The following is a 20,533-nucleotide window of genomic DNA, read 5'->3' on the forward strand; positions in this document are numbered from 1 at the left end:
TTTTTATCGTCGCTTCATCTGTAATTTTTCTAGCATTGCCAAACCATTGACCGATTTGACCAAGAAGGGTGCTGATTTGGTTAATTGGTCTTCTGCTGCTGTGGAAGCTTTTCAGGAGTTGAAGCGTCGTTTTTGTTCTGCCCCTGTGTTGTGTCAGCCAGATGTTTCTCTTCCGTTCCAGGTCGAGGTTGATGCGTCTGAGATTGGAGCAGGGGCGGTTTTGTCACAGAGAGGTTCTGATTGCTCAGTGATGAAACCATGTGCTTTCTTTTCCAGGAAGTTTTCGCCCGCTGAGCGTAATTATGATGTGGGCAATCGAGAGTTGCTGGCCATGAAGTGGGCATTCGAGGAGTGGCGTCATTGGCTTGAAGGAGCTAAGCATCGCGTGGTGGTATTGACTGATCATAAGAACTTGACTTATCTCGAGTCTGCCAAGCGCTTGAATCCTAGACAGGCCCGTTGGTCGTTATTTTTTGCCCGCTTCGACTTTGTGATTTCGTACCTTCCGGGCTCTAAAAATGTGAAGGCGTATGCTCTGTCTAGGAGTTTTGTGCCCGACTCTCCGGGTTTATCTGAGCCAGCGGGTATCCTCAAGGAAGGAGTCATTGTGTCTGCCATCTCCCCTGATTTGCGGCGGGTGCTGCAAAAATTTCAGGCGAATAAACCTGATCGTTGTCCAGCAGAGAAACTGTTCGTCCCTGATAGGTGGACTAATAAACTTATCTCTGAACTTCATTGTTCGTTGTTGGCTGGTCATCCTGGAATCTTTGGTACCAGAGAGTTAGTGGCTAGATCCTTCTGGTGGCCATCTCTGTCACGGGATGTACGTACTTTTGTGCAGTCCTGTGGGATTTGTGCTAGGGCTAAGCCCTGCTGTTCTCGTGCCAGTGGGTTGCTTTTGCCCTTGCCGGTCCCAAAGAGGCCTTGGACACATATTTCGATGGATTTCATTTCTGACCTTCCTGTTTCTCAAAAGATGTCAGTCATTTGGGTGGTCTGTGATCGCTTTTCTAAAATGGTCCATCTGGTGCCCTTGCCTAAATTGCCTTCCTCCTCTGATTTGGTACCTTTGTTCTTTCAGCATGTGGTTCGGTTGCATGGCATTCCTGAGAATATTGTTTCTGACAGAGGTTCCCAGTTTGTTTCAAGGTTTTGGCGAGCCTTTTGTGGTAGGATGGGCATTGACCTATCCTTTTCCTCGGCTTTCCATCCTCAGACTAATGGCCAGACCGAACGAACCAATCAGACCTTGGAAACATATCTGAGATGTTTTGTTTCTGCAGACCAGGATGATTGGGTGTCCTTTTTGCCGTTGGCTGAGTTCGCCCTTAATAATCGGGCCAGCTCGGCTACCTTGGTTTCTCCATTTTTTTGCAATTCTGGGTTCCATCCTCGTTTCTCTTCAGGACAGGTTGAGTCTTCGGACTGTCCTGGTGTGGATTCTGTGGTGGATAGGTTGCAGCAGATCTGGACTCAGGTAGTGGACAATTTGATCTTGTCCCAGGAGAAAGCTCAACTTTTCGCTAATCGCAGACGCCGTGTGGGTCCCCGACTTCGTGTTGGGGATCTGGTTTGGTTATCTTCTCGTCATATTCCTATGAAGGTTTCCTCTCCTAAATTTAAACCTCGTTTTATTGGTCCGTATAGGATTTCTGAGGTTCTCAATCCTGTGTCTTTTCGTTTGACCCTCCCAGACTCCTTTTCCATACATAATGTATTCCATAGGTCGTTGTTGCGGAGATACGTGGCACCTATGGTTCCATCTGTTGAGCCTCCTGCCCCGGTTTTGGTGGAGGGGGAATTGGAGTATATTGTGGAGAAGATTTTGGATTCTCGTGTTTCTAGACGGAAACTCCAGTATCTGGTTAAATGGAAGGGTTATGCTCAGGAAGATAATTCCTGGGTTTTTGCCTCTGATGTTCATGCTTCCGATCTTGTTCGTGCCTTTCATGCGGCTCATCCTGGTCGGCCTGGGGGCTCTGGTGAGGGTTCGGTGACCCCTCCTCAAGGGGGGGGTACTGTTGTGAATTCTGTGGCTGAATTCACTCCTGTGGTCACAAGTGGTACTGCAGCTTCTGAGCTTCCTCCCTCAGGTGTTCTGGTGAGCTCGTTAACTGCTTCATTACTTAACTCCGCCTGATGCTGCTATCCTTGCTCCTTGTCAATGTTTCAGTGTTGGATCTGAGCTTCTCCTGATTGTTCCTGTGACCTGCTGCTCTGTATAGCTAAGTGCTTTTTGCTTTTTTTTGTTGCTTTTTTTCTGTCCAGCTTGTCTTTTGTTTTGCTGGAAGCTCTGAGACGCAAAGGGTGTACCGCCGTGCCGTTAGTTCGGCACGGTGGGGTTTTTTTGCCCCCTTTGCGTGGTTTTGCTTTAGGGTTTTTTGTAGACTGCAAAGTTCGCTTTACTGTCCTCGCTCTCTCCTAGAATATCGGGCCCCACTTTGCTGAATCTATTTCATCCCTACGTTTTGTCTTTTCATCTTACTCACAGTCATTATATGTGGGGGGCTGCCTTTTCCTTTGGGGAATTTCTCTGGGGCAAGTCAGGCCTATTTTTCTATCTTCAGGCTAGCTAGTTTCTTAGGCTGTGCCGAGTTGCCTAGGTAGTTGTTAGGCGCAATCCACAGCCGCTTTTAGTTGTGTTTAGGATAGGATCAGGTGTGCAGTCTACAGAGTTTCCACGTCTCAGAGCTCGTTCTTGTATTTTTGGGTATTTGTCAGATCACTGTGTGCGCTCTGATCGCTAAGCACACTGTGTTTCTGGATTGCCTTCATAACACCTGTCATTAGCAAACATAACAGTCACGGTCATGTGACCGCGACATCATCACAGGTCCTGCGCTCATACCAACCCTGGGACCGGAAGCTGCCATGGACTACAAGGGCCCTCGGAAAGGTGAGTATATGTTTATTTTTTATTTTTTAACCTGTGACAAACCTGGCTGGGCAATATACTACATAGCTGGGCAATATACTACGTGACTGGCCAATATACTACGTGACTGGCCAATATACTACGTGCCTCTGTGCTGTATACTAGTTCGCTGTGCAATATACTACGTGGCTCTGTGCTGTATACTACGTCACTGGTAAGTATATTATGTCACTAGGAAATATACTACGTCACTGGGCAATATACTACGTGGCTCTGTGCTGTATACTATGTCACTGGGCAATATACTACATCGCTGTGCAATATACTATGTGGCTCTGTGCTGTATACTACGTCACTGGGCAATATACTACGTGACTGGCCAATATACTACGTGGCTCTGTGCTGTATACTACGTCACTGGGCAATATACTACCTCACTGTGCAATATACTACGTGGCTCTGTGCTGTATACTACATCACTGGGCAATATACTACGTCACTGGGCAATATACTACGTGGCTCTGTGCTGTATACTACGTCACTGGGCAATATACTACGTCTCTGGGCAATATACTATGTGGCTGCACAATATACTACGTCACTAGGCAATATACTACGTAACTGAGCAATATACTACGTGGCTGCGCAATATACTACGTCACTAGGCAATATACTACGTGGCTGGGCAATATACTACGTCATCGGGCAATATACTACGTGCTTGGGCAATATACTACGTGGCTGGGCAATATACTACGTGGCTGGGCAATATATTACGTCGTTGGGCAATATACTACGTCACTGGGCAATATACTACGTCACTGGGCAATATACTACGTAACTGGGCAATATACTATGTGACTGCAATATACTACATGGCTCGGCAATATACTGCGTGGCTCGGCAATATACTACGTGGCTAGGCAATATACTACGTGGCTGGGCAATATACTACGTGGCTGGGCAATATACTACGTGGCTGGGCAATATATTACGTGGCTGGGGAATATATTATGTCGTTGGGCAATATACTACGTCACTGGGCAAAATACTACGTAACTGGGCAATATACTACGTGACTGCAATATATTACGTGGCTCGGCAATATACTACGTGGCTGGGCAATATACTACGTGGCAATTTATATAATTGCCTTGTAATGTTTTCATTTCCTGTTCTGTCCAGATGTCACCGTATCCCAGAATTCCACGTGGAGGAAGTTCACCAACCGTCATATTGGGACACCCAAGTGATGGGTGTCTCAATACGGAAACTGCTGCTGGTACCAACCTATTGCGCGGTACCACAGCGGAACACCGTCACACCAGACACACACACACACTATATGACGTACACACCGCACACACACACTATATGCCGTACACTCCACACACACACTCACGCAGCCTCTCGCGTGGTACCACCAGCGGAACACCATCGCGAACATGCCGCCTCTGGTATCAGCAGTATGATTCACTGACTGCCGCCATCTTCGTTCAGGAGGAGCGCATGCGCAGTTTTAATGTGACTGACGATATTTGTCTGCACAAAGATGGCGGCGGTCTGATTTACTGCTCCTGCATGAATTACGCGCAGGTGCAGTGAAACATTCGGCTGATCCTGGCTGCAGATGAGTGACGTGTCTACAGGCAGAGGAAGCCGGTCACATTAAAGGGGTTTTCCCACGAACGAAAGTTCACTTTAAAAATTGACTGTGTCTGACCGTGTACGGAGCATACCACATCTGCTGTGCAGGGGAGGAAGCAAAAGACAATACTGACATTACAGCAGGGGATCACAGTGGATTCATTTTGTGAGGTGAAATATTTCACTGACTGTTTTTAAAAAAATATTTTACCTCAGAAAATGTATCCTCTGCGTTCTCCTGCTGCAATGTCAGTATTGTCTTCTGCTTCCTCCCCTGTCCAGGAGCTGTGGTATGTTACGTACACGGTCAGACACCGACAATTTTTATAATGAACTTTTGTTCGTGGGAAAACCCCTTTAAAAAGCAGATATCAACGCCAACATGTCTCATCCTAAAAAGTACACCAATGACAATGAAAGGAAAGCAGCAAAGGCACAACGTTGAAGACAACGGGCAAATGAGACCCTTGAAGAGCAACAGCATCGCTGGGACAAAAACAATGCATATTAGTGTAGGCGTCAAGCACATGAGTCCCCTGAAGCAAATGTCATTAGATTATCACAGGAAGCTTTGGGCAACTAGAGCGTCGCATGCCTGCCTCCTTCGTGACTTTACCGCCCTCCATCTAGTGCAGTATAAAAGGTAATGACTTCGCCTCCACAGATAGTGTCGGAGTAAACTAGTATTGCTATTTACAAAGTTTCCCGTTGACTTCCTCTTCTGTAATTGGAAAGTCAAACTTTAAGGGTGCAGACAGTCAGCCGTATAATTCATGTGAGGATCACATCTAAGTCCTTGGACTGGCTGACCTGAGCTTCACACCTGCAGAGAAATACAGGCTGTCAGACTCAGGTCAGGCTAGCCGACAGCCAGTCCAAGGATTGCAATGCGATCCCCGCAAGAGTTATATAGCCGTCTGTCTGCCCCTGCAAGAATATACCAGAGTAACACTTCTTCTCTAATATGATGTCCACCATTTTCCATATCTCTGCTTGCTGTAATTTTACACACTAGGACGGTTTTCTGATCATAGCAAGCATATTTCTTCCAAAATAGCAAAATAATACATCCTTGCAGCCTGGGGGCCAATTATGGGAGGGTACACTGTGTACTACTATATATTGTATTATTATCAGTCCCTTACTATTTCATGCCCATAGAAGGGAAACCAATGCGGCTTGTAAGTTCGTCTTTATATAATTCCTATATAATTCCTAGAAAAACAAGAGCTCATTGTGGTAGTCTACGTGCTGTCAACAATGGGATGCCCCGTGGCATGTGACCCACTTGAATACTCCATAGTTGTTACTGCACTAAATCATTTCCTTCTGATTCATAAAAAATGACTCATATCCCACATTATCATGAGAAAAAACATTGTAATAAAGACATGAAATACTGTACAAAGCGTGTCCTACATCACTTCATTGTGGCCATATTTTCCAGAAAAGCTTACAATGAACGGGTCAGATTCATTGCACATTTTTTTTGTGTCTAGTCTGTTTTTCATTTGCACCTCATTCTTTTAATTTGCACCTTTTTATAAAGTCCATTTTATGTGTTTGCCCGTTATTTTCCCTATTTGTTCGCTGTTGTGGGTGGGATTTGGTATTTCCATCCAATTCATTAAATGCAAACTTTTTAAAAAGTTGGAAAACTTTTGTGTAAGTGTCCTCCACTTTCCCTCTGGAGCACATTTGTAAGTGTTGAGCATGTTTTATAACTTTTTAGCAAAACATCTGACTTGTTTGCTCTAAAAAGGTATGAAACAAGAAGAGCATTTCTGACTTTGTGAAAAATTTGCCAACCATGCAATGTTTTTTTGAAGAACTTGGCTTAAAAAACAAAACGACGATGAATACCACAAGACAAGAAAAGTGACTTGGAAAAAAAAGAAGAATCAGGCCCTACATTCGGCATTATTTAGGTAGAATTATGCACTAATCCAGAGCTCCACATCTCTTTCATAGCCAGAGATTTACACTACTGCACTTTTTTTTTACCATATAATGTTATCTCACCAGCCATATTCGAGCTGTGTAATTTGTTTCATCCATCACTCAGCGATTGAAGCCATCAAGTCATTGGTACGGAACAATATCTGTTTAACCACGGATTGACTGCAGCGGTCACAAGCTGGCTGCCTGTAAATGAAAACTGGGAGCATCACAGGGGGGTTAGAATGGGATCACAGGCACAGAGACTGGGTGCTTAGTATTAGTGTTATCTTATTGGAATAAATATAGATTTCTTTTAAAAATGGGTTATCCGGGACTATTTTTTAATCCATGGGGCTAAGACCTGACAGGCAGGTAGTTACTAACTAGCTGTCTGTTCTGCCTGGCGCTGGCTTAACGGTCAGTGACTGTTAACAGACTAGCTCTGCTTCCTGTCATGCTGATTGACCGCCTGCTCCCCACCGGTATGCACTGGAGAGGCAGCTGTCAGTCAGCATGACATTAGCAGTCACACCCCATCAATAGAGCAGAGCGGAAAATAAACATCTGCTCTGTCACCGTGACATCATTGGAAGCTGCAGAATCGAGTAATCCCTTTAAAACTCCTTATGTTGGATATTCACTTTAAACATGGGACAGAATATTTAATTTATGCTTTACTTTTATCCTAGGTACCAAATATTGCCTCCCAAGAGTTAAATTGCAAGGGTGTGTCCAGAATTTGAAAAACATGGCTACTTTCTTTCACCCCTGACCATAGAATCTGTGCAGGTATTGCAACAAGCTCCATTCACAGCAGTGGGGCTAATTTGTAAAAACCAGACAAAACCAGAAGCTAAAGGTGGCGCTGTTCCTGACATAAAACAGTCATGCTTTTCTATCACTGGACAATTCCTTTAAAGCATCAAGCTTCATCCCGCAATTGTAATATGCACAGTGTCCCAACTGCTGCAGAAACTTGAATACATGAGAAACAAAAGGAGTTTGTTTTAAAAAGTACAAAACAGTCTTAATTAAACACCAATACAAACAATAAACATGTCCCACGACATAAAAACATACAGACAATATAGACGAATGTGTGAAAATAGACACCAAAAAATATGGCAAGTGCTGCAGGACTACAAGTATAACATCATATCCCTGCCATATGGGTAACTAGTGGTGAGGAACTACCTGTCTCCCTCCAAAAATAGCCAGAACCTCCCTCTAGCTATACCATAAATCCCATAAAGTCAGTAAGACATTGCCCTCTAAAGACACTGTGAATCCCTATGTGCAAATGCACTGTTAACCCATGAGGCTGTGTCCGGTGGGCAATGCTAAGGGAGGAAAAGGAGATGAGACAAAGGAAGAAATGAAAATAATCCTCACCGCAAGCAGCACCGCACTCTGTACGTCCCCGACGCGCGTTTCACCGCTTCCCAGCTTAGCTTTATCAAGGGGACACTCATTGTTTCTCATGTATTCATGTAGATGTTTATGGAGGTGTACGCAGTGACTAGACATTTAGTTAGAGTCACACCATGAATCTGCTGCAGAAACTGTAGAGAGTTAAAAAGTAACTGGTAGATAGTTTCCTATTCTATTCAGCATTGGCACTGAGTGGTAATTGACCGTTCCTGCCAAACATTCAGCTGCTCATCATCAGTAGAGCAGCTCTTCCTCTTCCTGGTTGATCTGTCTACAGGGCATCACCGCTGATGTCATGCTGATTGACAGCTAGTTCCCTGCACTTAAGCAAGGAGGTCCTGGCTGTCGATCAGCATGACATCAGTAGTCAGCCATGTCAACAGAATAGAGTGGAATGGAAGCTGCTGCTCTGTCAACATGACGTTCGTAGAAACCGCTGAATTGCCAGCAGGTAATCAATGTTGGATACAACAGGCAGGTAGTTGGCAATTACCTGCCTGTTGGTTTTTAGGTGCATAGTACAAGAAAATGTGTCTGTATAATCCCTTTAAAAGGGTTGTAAACTACTTTGATATTGACATTAAATATCAGATCGGTGGCAGTCTGACCCCCGGCCTTCCCACTGATCAGCTTTTTTCCAGTCCCAGTGGCGTCCTTATGTACAACTCCATTCAATGTTTAGTGGCCACACTTGGGTTACCTCCTATTCACGTAAATCAGCTGTAAAGATACTTGTAAACATGTTGCTATTTTTCCTTCTATAGTGGAGGGATTGTCGCTGGATGACGTTAATCACGGGAGAGTCTACGATGAGATCATGCAGCCTGTGGTGCACTCTGGGTACTTGAACAAGGCGGCCGTTGTGAGCAAAACATTCACATCGAAGAAGATGAAGGATGGTAAAGATCATTTTGTGTTTTCTATACTGTACCAATCCAATATATGGAAAATAATGGGAAATGGCCCAATTCACATCTGATATAAAGGGACGCTCCAAGATTTGTTAACATTTAGAACATCTCAGTTTAATAACTGTGGTCGTGCTCCGCTATTTCTAGTACTGATGTAACAAACCGAGACGCAGTACTATGGCACAATACGCAGTTATTGTAGCACGACACTGATTGTTGTGAAGCGCCCCACTCCTTTTTGAATCTACTCCAAACTAGGCATAGTCCAATTCAGGCAGAAATCTGGCATTAAACACTGGGAAAAGTAGCTAAATTTTTGTGCAACAGAAGGTTGCAAAACTCTTGTGTCTTTTGGTATTTGCAAGCCAGCTCCGCCAAAAATGATAAGGGTGGGATGGGGAATGGCAGCACCCACTTGCCTAATTCATGACGAGCTGTCGTGTAGCTTATGCCATAAATCTTACTCCAGTCCCTTAGTGGAGCAAGATTTTAGGTGAGACCCACTTTTAAGGCACACCTCTTAATGGATCAAGAACTTCTAAGTCCAACACGTCCCCTCATCAGGGCTGGCGCCAACAACGCTGATCTTGTTTAATCTGTGTGCACAAAGCCTAAAGCCACACCTGTCCCAGTAAGGGGGTGTTACTGCACATAGATCCCAATGTACCGTATGTCCCATTTATAGACTTCGAAAAGGTGCGAACAGGAAGATCTGTAACTAAGGAACACAGCACAAAAAATGATCAACGCACAGGGCGTATTTACTGCGCCCATAAAGGTCTGCTTGGTGATGCTCATTAAAGATGTTAATTAGTTATATGCAAAGTGTATTTTTTTATTGCACTTAGAATTTCACAAGCAGTGGTGTGTCCTGGAGCGATCACTCATATTTTATGAAAATGACAAGAGCTCAGAACAAATTGGAAGAATTGATCCATGTGAAGTTGCCTGTCTGGGGGTGAATAGGACTGACGCACTTAACAGCCCAGCAGCTGTAGAAAGGTAGGAAGGGTGTCTTCACATACTGCCTGTGGACCTGCTCACCTTAATGAATCTTCCTTAATAAGTTATAGGCTTTAAAGAGAGATTTTGGCAACATTTATCATTTTGTCACCGAAGGTCCTTAGCATGACTAACATTGGAAACAGCGCTTATAATGCAGGTGCGGCATTTTCTGGGCAATTTCTGGTTTCTAACGGCTGGGGGGGAGACACGTTCAGCACAGGGGGTTAAAATGTGTGAGTGGGCCTAATTATAGTGGGTAAAGGGGAACTTCAGCTGATTACCATGCAGTTATTGAAAAAAATCAATATATGAAAAGCAAGACTGACATTACCGCCATACAGTGACGGTATAGTGGTTGATACCACTTCTTCAGAACACATTCAGAGATCACGATATAGTTATATTAGGTGACCTGCAGCTGACGTTCCTTCTAGTGGAGTTCTTCACTTTTCCCATCTTTTCCATTTGGCTCAGACCGCCAGGATAATTTCTCCAAATATGACTTGTTTGCAGAGTTTACAGCAAGGACATATTTTACTTCACAAACAACATTTTTTTTTTAATCTGCAGCATGGTTCTGGACATATGACCCTTTTTATTTAAAGCATTTCTCCACCACTGGACACCCCATACCAGGGCGAGCTCCAAGTTTTTATGGGCCCTGGGTGACTGAGTCCCTGTCGGCCCCTTTAACACTTACCACGATTCATCATGCACAGATAAGAAATATAGGTATAGTGCAATGCCAAAGATTTCACTTACTACATGAGTGATATTTATTGTAAGTTTTACAATAGCTCAGGAACTGTCGAATACTCGTGGCACACAGCAAACAAAGGGACTGCAGACTTATCATTTTAGACCAGACAGTATTGTCCACCATATAGTATTATGGACACCACATAGTCCTCCAAACGGTATTATGGGCACCACATAGTCCTCCATACAGTATTATTAGCAACACAAAGTCTTCCATACAGTATTATGGGCACCACATAGTCCTCCATACAGTATTATGGGCACCACATGGTCCTCCAAACGGTATTATGGGCACCACATAGTCCTCTGTTGTGAATTCTGTGGCTGAATTCACTTCTGTGGTCACAAGTGGTATTGCAGTCTCTGGGCTTCCTCCCTCAGGTGTTTTGGTGAGCTCATTGGCTGCCTTGCTATTTAGCTCCACCTGAGTCTGTCTTCCTTGCTCCTTGTCAATGTTCCAGTGTTGGATCTGAGCTACTGCATCTTTCCTTGGGCCTGCTGCTCTGCTAGATAAGTGCTTCTAGTTTGTTTTCTGTTTTTTCTGTCCAGCTTGCTATTAACTTTTGCTGAAAGCTCTGAGAAGCAAAGGGGTGCACCGCCGTGCTGTTAGTTCGGCACGGTGGGTCTTTTTGCCCCTTTGCGTGGTTTTCGTTTTAGGGTTTTTGGTAGACTGCATAGTTCTCTTTGCTATCCTCGCTCTGTCTAGAATATCGGGCCTCACTTTGCTGAATCTATTTCATTCCTACGTTTGTCTTTTCATCTTGCTAACAGTCATTATATGTGGGGGGCTGCCTATTCCTTTGGGGTATTTCTCTGAGGTAAGTCAGGCTTGTATTTCTATCTTCAGGCTAGTCAGCTCCTCAGGCAGTGCCGAGTTGCATAGGTAGTGATAGGCGCAATCCACTGCTGCTTATAGTTGTGTGAGGATAGATCAGGTACTGCAGTCTACAGAGATTCCACGTCTCAGAGCTCGTCCTATTGTTTTTGGTTTTTGCCAGATCTCTGTATGTGCGCTGATTACTGCACGCTGTGTTGCCTGATTGCCAGCCATAACAGTACAAGGAGCCACCCAATGATTCCCAATAGAGGGAAAAAAGAAATCCTGACATCATTTTTTTTTCTTAGCTCTGTCTTCAGTCTTTTTTTTCCCCTAGACATTAGAGTGCTTCAGGACACAGCTGTGGACATGGATATTCAGGCTCTGTGCTCCTCAATGGATAATCTCGTTGTAAATGTACAAAAGATTCAAGATACTATTGATCAGAAATCGATGCTAGAACCAAGAATTCCGATTCCTGATTTGTTTTTTGGTGACAGAACTAAGTTCCTGAGCTTCAGAAATAATTGTAAGCTATTTTTGGCCTTGAAGCCTCATTCTTCTGGTAATCCTATTCAACAGGTTTTGATTATTATTTCTTTTTTGCGCGGCGACCCACAGGACTGGGCATTTTCTCTTGCACCAGGAGATTCTGCATTGAGTAATGTTGATGCATTTTTCCAGGCGCTGGGATTGCTTTACGATGAGCCTAATTCAGTGGATCAGGCTGAGAAAAATCTGCTGGCTTTATGCCAGGGTCAGGATGATGTAGAAGTATATTGTCAGAAATTTAGGAAGTGGTCAGTACTCACTCTGTGGAATGAATCTGCACTAGCGGCTTTGTTCAGAAAGGGTCTCTCTGAAGCTCTTAAGGATGTAATGGTGGGATTTCCTATGCCTGCTGGTTTGAATGAGTCTATGTCCTTGGCCATTCAGATCGGTCGTCGCTTGCGCGAGCGTAAATCTGTGCACCATCTGGCGGTATTGTCTGAGAGTAAACCTGAGCCTATGCAGTGCGACAGGACTATGACTAAAGTAGAACGGCAAGAACACAGACGTCTGAACAGACTGTGTTTCTATTGTGGTGATTCTACTCATGCTATTTCTAATTGTCCTAAACGCACTAGGCGGTTCGATAGCTCTGCCGTTATTGGTACTGTACAGTCCAAATTCCTTTTGTCCATTACCTTAATGTGCTTTTTGTCATCGTATTCTGTCATGGCGTTTGTGGATTCAGGCGCTGCCCTGAATCTGATGGATTTGGATTATGCTAAACGTTGTGGATTTTTCTTGGAGCCTTTGCGGTGTCCTATTCCGTTGAGAGGAATTGATGCTACACCTTTGGCCAAGAATAAGCCTCAGTACTGGGCCCAGCTGACCATGTGCATTGCTCCTGCACATCAGGAAGTTATTCGCTTTCTGGTACTGCATAATTTGCATGATGTGGTCGTGTTGGGGTTGCCATGGCTACAAACCCATAATCCAGTATTGGATTGGAACTCTATGTCGGTAACCAGCTGGGGTTGTCAGGGAGTACATGGTGATGTTCCATTTTTGTCTATTTCGTCATCCATTCCTTCTGACATCCCAGAGTTCTTGTCGGACTTTCAGGATGTATTTGAAGAGTCCAAGTCTGATGCCCTACCTCCGCATAGGAATTGTGATTGTGCTATCGATTTGATTCCTGGTAGTAAATTCCCTAAGGGTCGTTTATTTAATTTGTCCGTACCTGAACACACCGCTATGCGCAGTTATGTGAAGGAGTCCCTGGAGAAGGGACATATTCGCCCATCGTCGTCACCATTGGGAGCATGGTTCTTTTTTGTAGCCAAGAAGGATGGTTCGCTAAGACCGTGTATTGATTACCGCCTTCTTAATAAGATCACTGTTAAGTTTCAGTATCCCTTGCCATTGATTTCTGACTTGTTTGCTCGGATTAAGGGGGCTAGTTGGTTTACTAAGATTGATCTTCGTGGTGCGTATAATCTGGTGAGAATCAGGCAGGGAGATGAATGGAAAACGGCATTTAATACGCCCGAGGGTCATTTTGAGTATCTGGTGATGCCGTTTGGACTTGCCAATGCTCCATCTGTTTTTCAGTCTTTTATGCATGACATTTTCCGTGAGTATCTGGATAAATTCTTGATTGTTTACTTGGATGACATTTTGATCTTCTCAGATGATTGGGAGTCTCATGTGAAGCAAGTCAGAATGGTTTTCCAGGTACTGCGTGCTAATTCCTTGTTCGTGAAGGGATCAAAGTGTCTCTTCGGTGTGCAGAAAGTTTCATTTTTGGGGTTCATCTTTTCCCCTTCTACTATCGAGATGGATCCGGTTAAGGTTCAGGCCATCCAGGATTGGACTCAGCCGACATCTCTAAAAAGTCTGCAGAAATTCCTGGGCTTTGCTAATTTTTATCGTCGCTTCATCTGTAATTTTTCTAGCATTGCCAGACCATTGACCGATTTGACCAAGAAGGGTGCTGATTTGGTTAATTGGTCTTCTGCTGCCGTGGAAGCTTTTCAGGAGTTGAAGCGTCGTTTTTGCTGTGCCCCTGTGTTGTGTCAACCTGATGTTTCTCTTCCGTTCCAGGTCGAGGTTGATGCTTCTGAGATTGGTGCAGGGGCGGTTTTGTCACAGAGAGGTTCTGGTTGCTCAGTGTTCAAACCATGTGCTTTCTTTTCCAGGAAATTTTCTGCTGCTGAGCGTAATTATGATGTGGGCAACCGAGAGTTGCTGGCCATGAAGTGGGCATTCGAGGAGTGGCGTCATTGGCTTGAGGGTGCTAAGCATCGCGTGGTGGTTTTGACTGATCATAAGAACCTTACTTATCTTGAGTCTGCCAAGCGCTTGAATCCTAGACAGGCCCGTTGGTCGTTATTTTTTGCTCGTTTTGATTTTGTGATTTCATACCTTCCGGGCTCTAAAAATGTGAAGGCGGATGCTCTGTCTAGGAGTTTTGTGCCCGACTCTCCGGGGTTATCTGAGCCGGCGAGTATCCTCAAGGAAGGAGTCATTGTGTCTGCCATCTCCCCTGATTTGCGGAGAGTGTTGCAGAAATTTCAGGCTAATAAACCTGATCGTTGTCCGGCCGAGAAACTGTTCGTCCCTGATAGGTGGACTAGTAAAGTTATCTCTGAACTTCATTGTTCGGTGCTGGCCGGTCATCCAGGAATCTTTGGTACCAGGGAGTTGGTTGCTAGATCCTTCTGGTGGCCATCTCTGTCACGGGATGTGCGTGCTTTTGTGCAGTCCTGTGGAATTTGTGCTAGGGCTAAGCCCTGCTGTTCACGTGCCAGTGGGTTGCTTTTGCCCTTGCCGGTCCCGAAGAGGCCTTGGACACATATTTCGATGGATTTCATTTCTGACCTTCCCGTTTCTCAAAAAATGTCGGTCATTTGGGTGGTCTGTGATCGCTTTTCTAAAATGGTCCATCTGGTGCCTTTGGTTAAATTGCCTTCCTCCTCTGATTTGGTGCCTTTGTTCTTCCAGCATGTGGTTCGTTTACATGGCATTCCTGAGAATATTGTTTCTGACAGAGGTTCCCAGTTTGTCTCGAGGTTCTGGCGAGCCTTTTGTGGTAGGATGGGCATTGACCTATCTTTCTCCTCGGCCTTCCATCCTCAGACTAATGGCCAGACCGAACGAACCAATCAGACCTTGGAAACATATCTGAGATGTTTTGTTTCCGCTGACCAGGATGATTGGGTGTCATTTTTGCCGTTGGCTGAGTTCGCCCTTAATAATTGGGCCAGCTCGGCTACCTTGGTCTCTCCATTTTTCTGCAATTCTGGGTTCCATCCTCGTTTCTCTTCAGGACAGGTTGAGTCTTCGGACTGTCCTGGTGTGGATTCTGTGGTGGACAGGTTGCAGCAGATCTGGACTCAGGTAGTGGACAATTTGACCTTGTCCCAGGAGAAGGCTCAGCTTTTCGTTAATCGCAGACGCCGTGTGGGACCCCGACTTCGTGTTGGGGATCTGGTTTGGTTATCTTCTCGTCATATTCCTATGAAGGTTTCCTCTCCTAAATTTAAACCTCGTTTTATTGGTCCGTATAGGATTTCTGAGATTCTCAATCCGGTGTCTTTTCGTCTGATCCTCCCAGACTCCTTTTCCATACATAATGTATTCCATAGGTCGTTGTTGAGGAGATACGTGGCACCTATGGTTCCATCTGTGGAGCCTCCTGCCCCTGTTTTGGTGGAGGGGGAATTGGAGTATATTGTGGAGAAGATTTTGGATTCTCGTGTCTCTAGACGGAAACTCCAGTATCTGGTCAAATGGAAGGGTTATGCTCAGGAAGATAATTCCTGGGTTTTTGCCTCTGATGTCCATGCCCCAGATCTTGTTCGTGCCTTTCATGTGGCTCATCCTGGTCGGCCTGGGGGTTCTGGTGAGGGTTCGGTGACCCCTCCTCAAGGGGGGGGTACTGTTGTGAATTCTGTGGCTGAATTCACTTCTGTGGTCACAAGTGGTATTGCAGTCTCTGGGCTTCCTCCCTCAGGTGTTTTGGTGAGCTCGTTGGCTGCCTTGCTATTTAGCTCCACCTGAGTCTGTCTTCCTTGCTTCTTGTCAATGTTCCAGTGTTGGATCTGAGCTACTGCATCTTTCCTTGGGCCTGCTGCTCTGCTAGATAAGTGCTTCTAGTTTGTTTTCTGTTTTTTTCTGTCCAGCTTGCTATTAACTTTTGCTGAAAGCTCTGAGAAGCAAAGGGGTGCACCGCCGTGCTGTTAGTTCGGCACGGTGGGTCTTTTTGCCCCTTTGCGTGGTTTTCGTTTTAGGGTTTTTGGTAGACTGCATAGTTCTCTTTGCTATCCTCGCTCTGTCTAGAATATCGGGCCTCACTTTGCTGAATCTATTTCATTCCTACGTTTGTCTTTTCATCTTGCTAACAGTCATTATATGTGGGGGGCTGCCTATTCCTTTGGGGTATTTCTCTGAGGTAAGTCAGGCTTGTATTTCTATCTTCAGGCTAGTCAGCTCCTCAGGCAGTGCCGAGTTGCATAGGTAGTGATAGGCGCAATCCACTGCTGCTTATAGTTGTGTGAGGATAGATCAGGTACTGCAGTCTACAGAGATTCCACGTCTCAGAGCTCGTCCTATTGTTTTTGGTTTTTGCCAGATCTCTGTATGTGCGCTGATTACTGCACGCTGTGTTGCCTGATTGCCAGCCATAACAGTCCTCCATACAGTACATGGGCACCACATAGTCCTCCATACAGTATTATTAGCAACACAAAGTCTTCCATACAGTACATGGGCACCACATAGTCCTCCATACAGTATTATGTGCACCACATAGTCCTCCATACAGTATTATTAGCAACACAAAGTCCTCCATACAGTACATGGGCACCACATGGACCCCCATACAGTATATGGGCACAACATAGTCCTCCATACAGTATTATGGGCACCACATAATCCTCCATACAGTATTATGGGCACCACATAGTCCTCCAAACAGAATTATGGGCACCACATAGTCTTACATACAGTATCATGAGCCCCATATATTGCTCCATACAGTATAATGACCCCATATATTTCTCTATACAGTATAATGTCTCCATATGTATCTCCATACAATATAAAATAGCCCAATATAATGCTCTATACAGTATAATGGCCAGATAAAATGCTCCATACAGTATAAAGGGCCCCATAAATTGCTCCCAACAGTATAATGGGCCACATATATTGATCCACACAGTATATAATGACCTCCATATAATGCTTCATAGAGCATATAATGGCCCCATATAATGCTTCATAACAGTATAACGGCCACCATATTTCGCTCCATACAGTATATTGGCTCCCATTCAATGCTCCTTTCAATATAATGGGCCCCATATTTTGCTCCATACTGTATAATGGGCCCCATATATTGCTCCATACAGTATAATGGGCCCCATAAAATGCCCCATATAGTGTAATGGGCCCCATATAATGTTCCATGCTGTATAATGGCCCCCTATATTTCTCCATACAGAGTACAATGGCCCCAATATAATGCTCCATACAGTATATAATGGCCTCATTAATGTCAGTAAGATCTGTCAGTAAGATCACCCCTCCGAAACCATCTGGATGGGCCATAGAGGGACTAAGCACAAAAAATATATAAAAATATATTTTTTAATATCTTAAAATAAGGAACAAAAAAAATGAAATAAATATATATTAGCAATAAACACGAATATTTATGTCAAAAGAAAAATAATCAAAAAAGTAATCATATTTGGTATGTGTTATGTTTGCTAATGACAGGTGTTATGAAGGCAATCCAGAAACACAGTGTGCTTAGCGATCAGAGCGCACACAGTGATCTGACAAATACCCAAAAATACAAGAACGAGCTCTGAGACGTGGAAACTCTGTAGACTGCACACCTGATCCTATCCTAAACACAACTAAAAGCGGCTGTGGATTGCGCCTAACAACTACCTAGGCAACTCGGCACAGCCTAAGAAACTAGCTAGCCTGAAGATAGAAAAATAGGCCTGACTTGCCCCAGAGAAATTCCCCAAAGGAAAAGGCAGCCCCCCACATATAATGACTGTGAGTAAGATGAAAAGACAAAACGTAGGGATGAAATAGATTCAGCAAAGTGGGGCCCGATATTCTAGGACAGAGCAAGGACAGTAAAGCGAACTTTGCAGTCTACAAAAAACCCTAAAGCAAAACCACGCAAAGGGGGCAAAAAAAAACCACCGTGCCGAACTAACGGCACGGCGGTACACCCTTTGCGTCTCAGAGCTTCCAGCAAAACAAAAGACAAGCTGGACAGAAAAAAAGCAACAAAAAAGCAAAAAGCACTTAGCTATACAGAGCAGCAGGTCACAGGAACAATCAGGAGAAGCTCAGATCCAACACTGAAACATTGACAAGGAGCAAGGATAGCAGCATCAGGCGGAGTTAAGTAATGAAGCAGTTAACGAGCTCACCAGAACACCTGAGGGAGGAAGCTCAGAAGCTGCAGTACCACTTGTGACCACAGGAGTGAATTCAGCCACAGAATTCACAACAGTACCCCCCCCTTGAGGAGGGGTCACCGAACCCTCACCAGAGCCCCCAGGCCGACCAGGATGAGCCGCATGAAAGGCACAAACAAGATCGGAAGCATGAACATCAGAGGCAAAAACCCAGGAATTATCTTCCTGAGCATAACCCTTCCATTTAACCAGATACTGGAGTTTCCGTCTAGAAACACGAGAATCCAAAATCTTCTCCACAATATACTCCAATTCCCCCTCCACCAAAACCGGGGCAGGAGGCTCAACAGATGGAACCATAGGTGCCACGTATCTCCGCAACAACGACCTATGGAATACATTATGTATGGAAAAGGAGTCTGGGAGGGTCAAACGAAAAGACACAGGATTGAGAACCTCAGAAATCCTATACGGACCAATAAAACGAGGTTTAAATTTAGGAGAGGAAACCTTCATAGGAATATGACGAGAAGATAACCAAACCAGATCCCCAACACGAAGTCGGGGACCCACACGGCGTCTGCGATTAGCGAAAAGTTGAGCTTTCTCCTGGGACAAGATCAAATTGTCCACTACCTGAGTCCAGATCTGCTGCAACCTATCCACCACAGAATCCACACCAGGACAGTCCGAAGACTCAACCTGTCCTGAAGAGAAACGAGGATGGAACCCAGAATTGCAAAAAAATGGAGAAACCAAGGTAGCCGAGCTGGCCCGATTATTAAGGGCGAACTCAGCCAACGGCAAAAAGGACACCCAATCATCCTGGTCTGCAGAAACAAAACATCTCAGATATGTTTCCAAGGTCTGATTGGTTCGTTCGGTCTGGCCATTAGTCTGAGGATGGAAAGCCGAGGAAAAGGATAGGTCAATGCCCATCCTACCACAAAAGGCTCGCCAAAACCTTGAAACAAACTGGGAACCTCTGTCAGAAACAATATTCTCAGGAATGCCATGCAACCGAACCACATGCTGAAAGAACAAAGGTACCAAATCAGAGGAGGAAGGCAATTTAGCCAAGGGCACCAGATGGACCATTTTAGAAAAGCGATCACAGACCACCCAAATGACTGACATCTTTTGAGAAACGGGAAGGTCAGAAATGAAATCCATCGAAATATGTGTCCAAGGCCTCTTTGGGACCGGCAAGGGCAAAAGCAACCCACTGGCACGAGAACAGCAGGGCTTAGCCCTAGCACAAATCCCACAGGACTGCACAAAAGTACGTACATCCCGTGACAGAGATGGCCACCAGAAGGATCTAGCCACTAACTCTCTGGTACCAAAGATTCCAGGATGACCAGCCAACACCGAACAATGAAGTTCAGAGATAAGTTTATTAGTCCACCTATCAGGGACGAACAGTTTCTCTGCTGGACAACGATCAGGTTTATTCGCCTGAAATTTTTGCAGCACCCGCCGCAAATCAGGGGAGATGGCAGACACAATGACTCCTTCCTTGAGGATACCCGCTGGCTCAGATAAACCCGGAGAGTCGGGCACAAAACTCCTAGACAGAGCATCCGCCTTCACATTTTTAGAGCCCGGAAGGTACGAAATCACAAAGTCGAAGCGGGCAAAAAATAACGACCAACGGGCCTGTCTAGGATTCAAGCGCTTGGCAGACTCGAGATAAGTCAAGTTCTTATGATCAGTCAATACCACCACGCGATGCTTAGCTCCTTCAAGCCAATGACGCCACTCCTCGAATGCCCACTTCATGGCCAGCAACTCTCGATTGCCCACATCATAATTACGCTCAGCGGGCGAAAACTTCCTGGAAAAGAAAGCACATGGTTTCATCACTGAGCAATCAGAACCTCTATGTGACAAAACCGCCCCTGCTCCAATCTCAGAAGCATCAACCTCGACCTGGAACGGAAGAGAAACATCTGGCTGACACAACACAGGGGCAGAACAAAAACGACGCTTCAACTCCTGAAAAGCTTCCACAGCAGCAGAAGACCAATTAACCAAATCAGCACCCTTCTTGGTCAAATCGGTCAATGGTTTGGCAATGCTAGAAAAATTACAGATGAAGCGACGATAAAAATTAGCAAAGCCCAGGAACTTTTGCAGACTTTTCAGAGATGTCGGCTGAATCCAATCCTGGATGGCTTGGACCTTAACTGGATCCATCTCGATAGTA

The 20,533-nt window shown here is 44.9% G+C and overlaps 1 protein-coding gene across 3 annotated transcripts in view; it reads left to right on the forward strand.

Moving 5' to 3' along the window:
- ARAP3 (ArfGAP with RhoGAP domain, ankyrin repeat and PH domain 3) overlaps positions 1-20,533 on the forward strand; it is a 217,584-nt gene that overhangs the window by 147,846 nt on the left and 49,205 nt on the right. For all 3 annotated transcript variants that reach the window (XM_069763631.1, XM_069763633.1, XM_069763632.1), the window contains exons 15-16: positions 8,659-8,793; positions 9,654-9,807. In XM_069763631.1, coding sequence (XP_069619732.1) covers positions 8,659-8,793; positions 9,654-9,807 — 289 coding nt within the window. The remainder of the gene's footprint in view (positions 1-8,658; positions 8,794-9,653; positions 9,808-20,533) is intronic.

This window comes from Ranitomeya imitator, chromosome 4 (assembly GCF_032444005.1).
Source record: "Ranitomeya imitator isolate aRanImi1 chromosome 4, aRanImi1.pri, whole genome shotgun sequence".
NCBI lineage: Eukaryota > Metazoa > Chordata > Amphibia > Anura > Dendrobatidae > Ranitomeya > Ranitomeya imitator.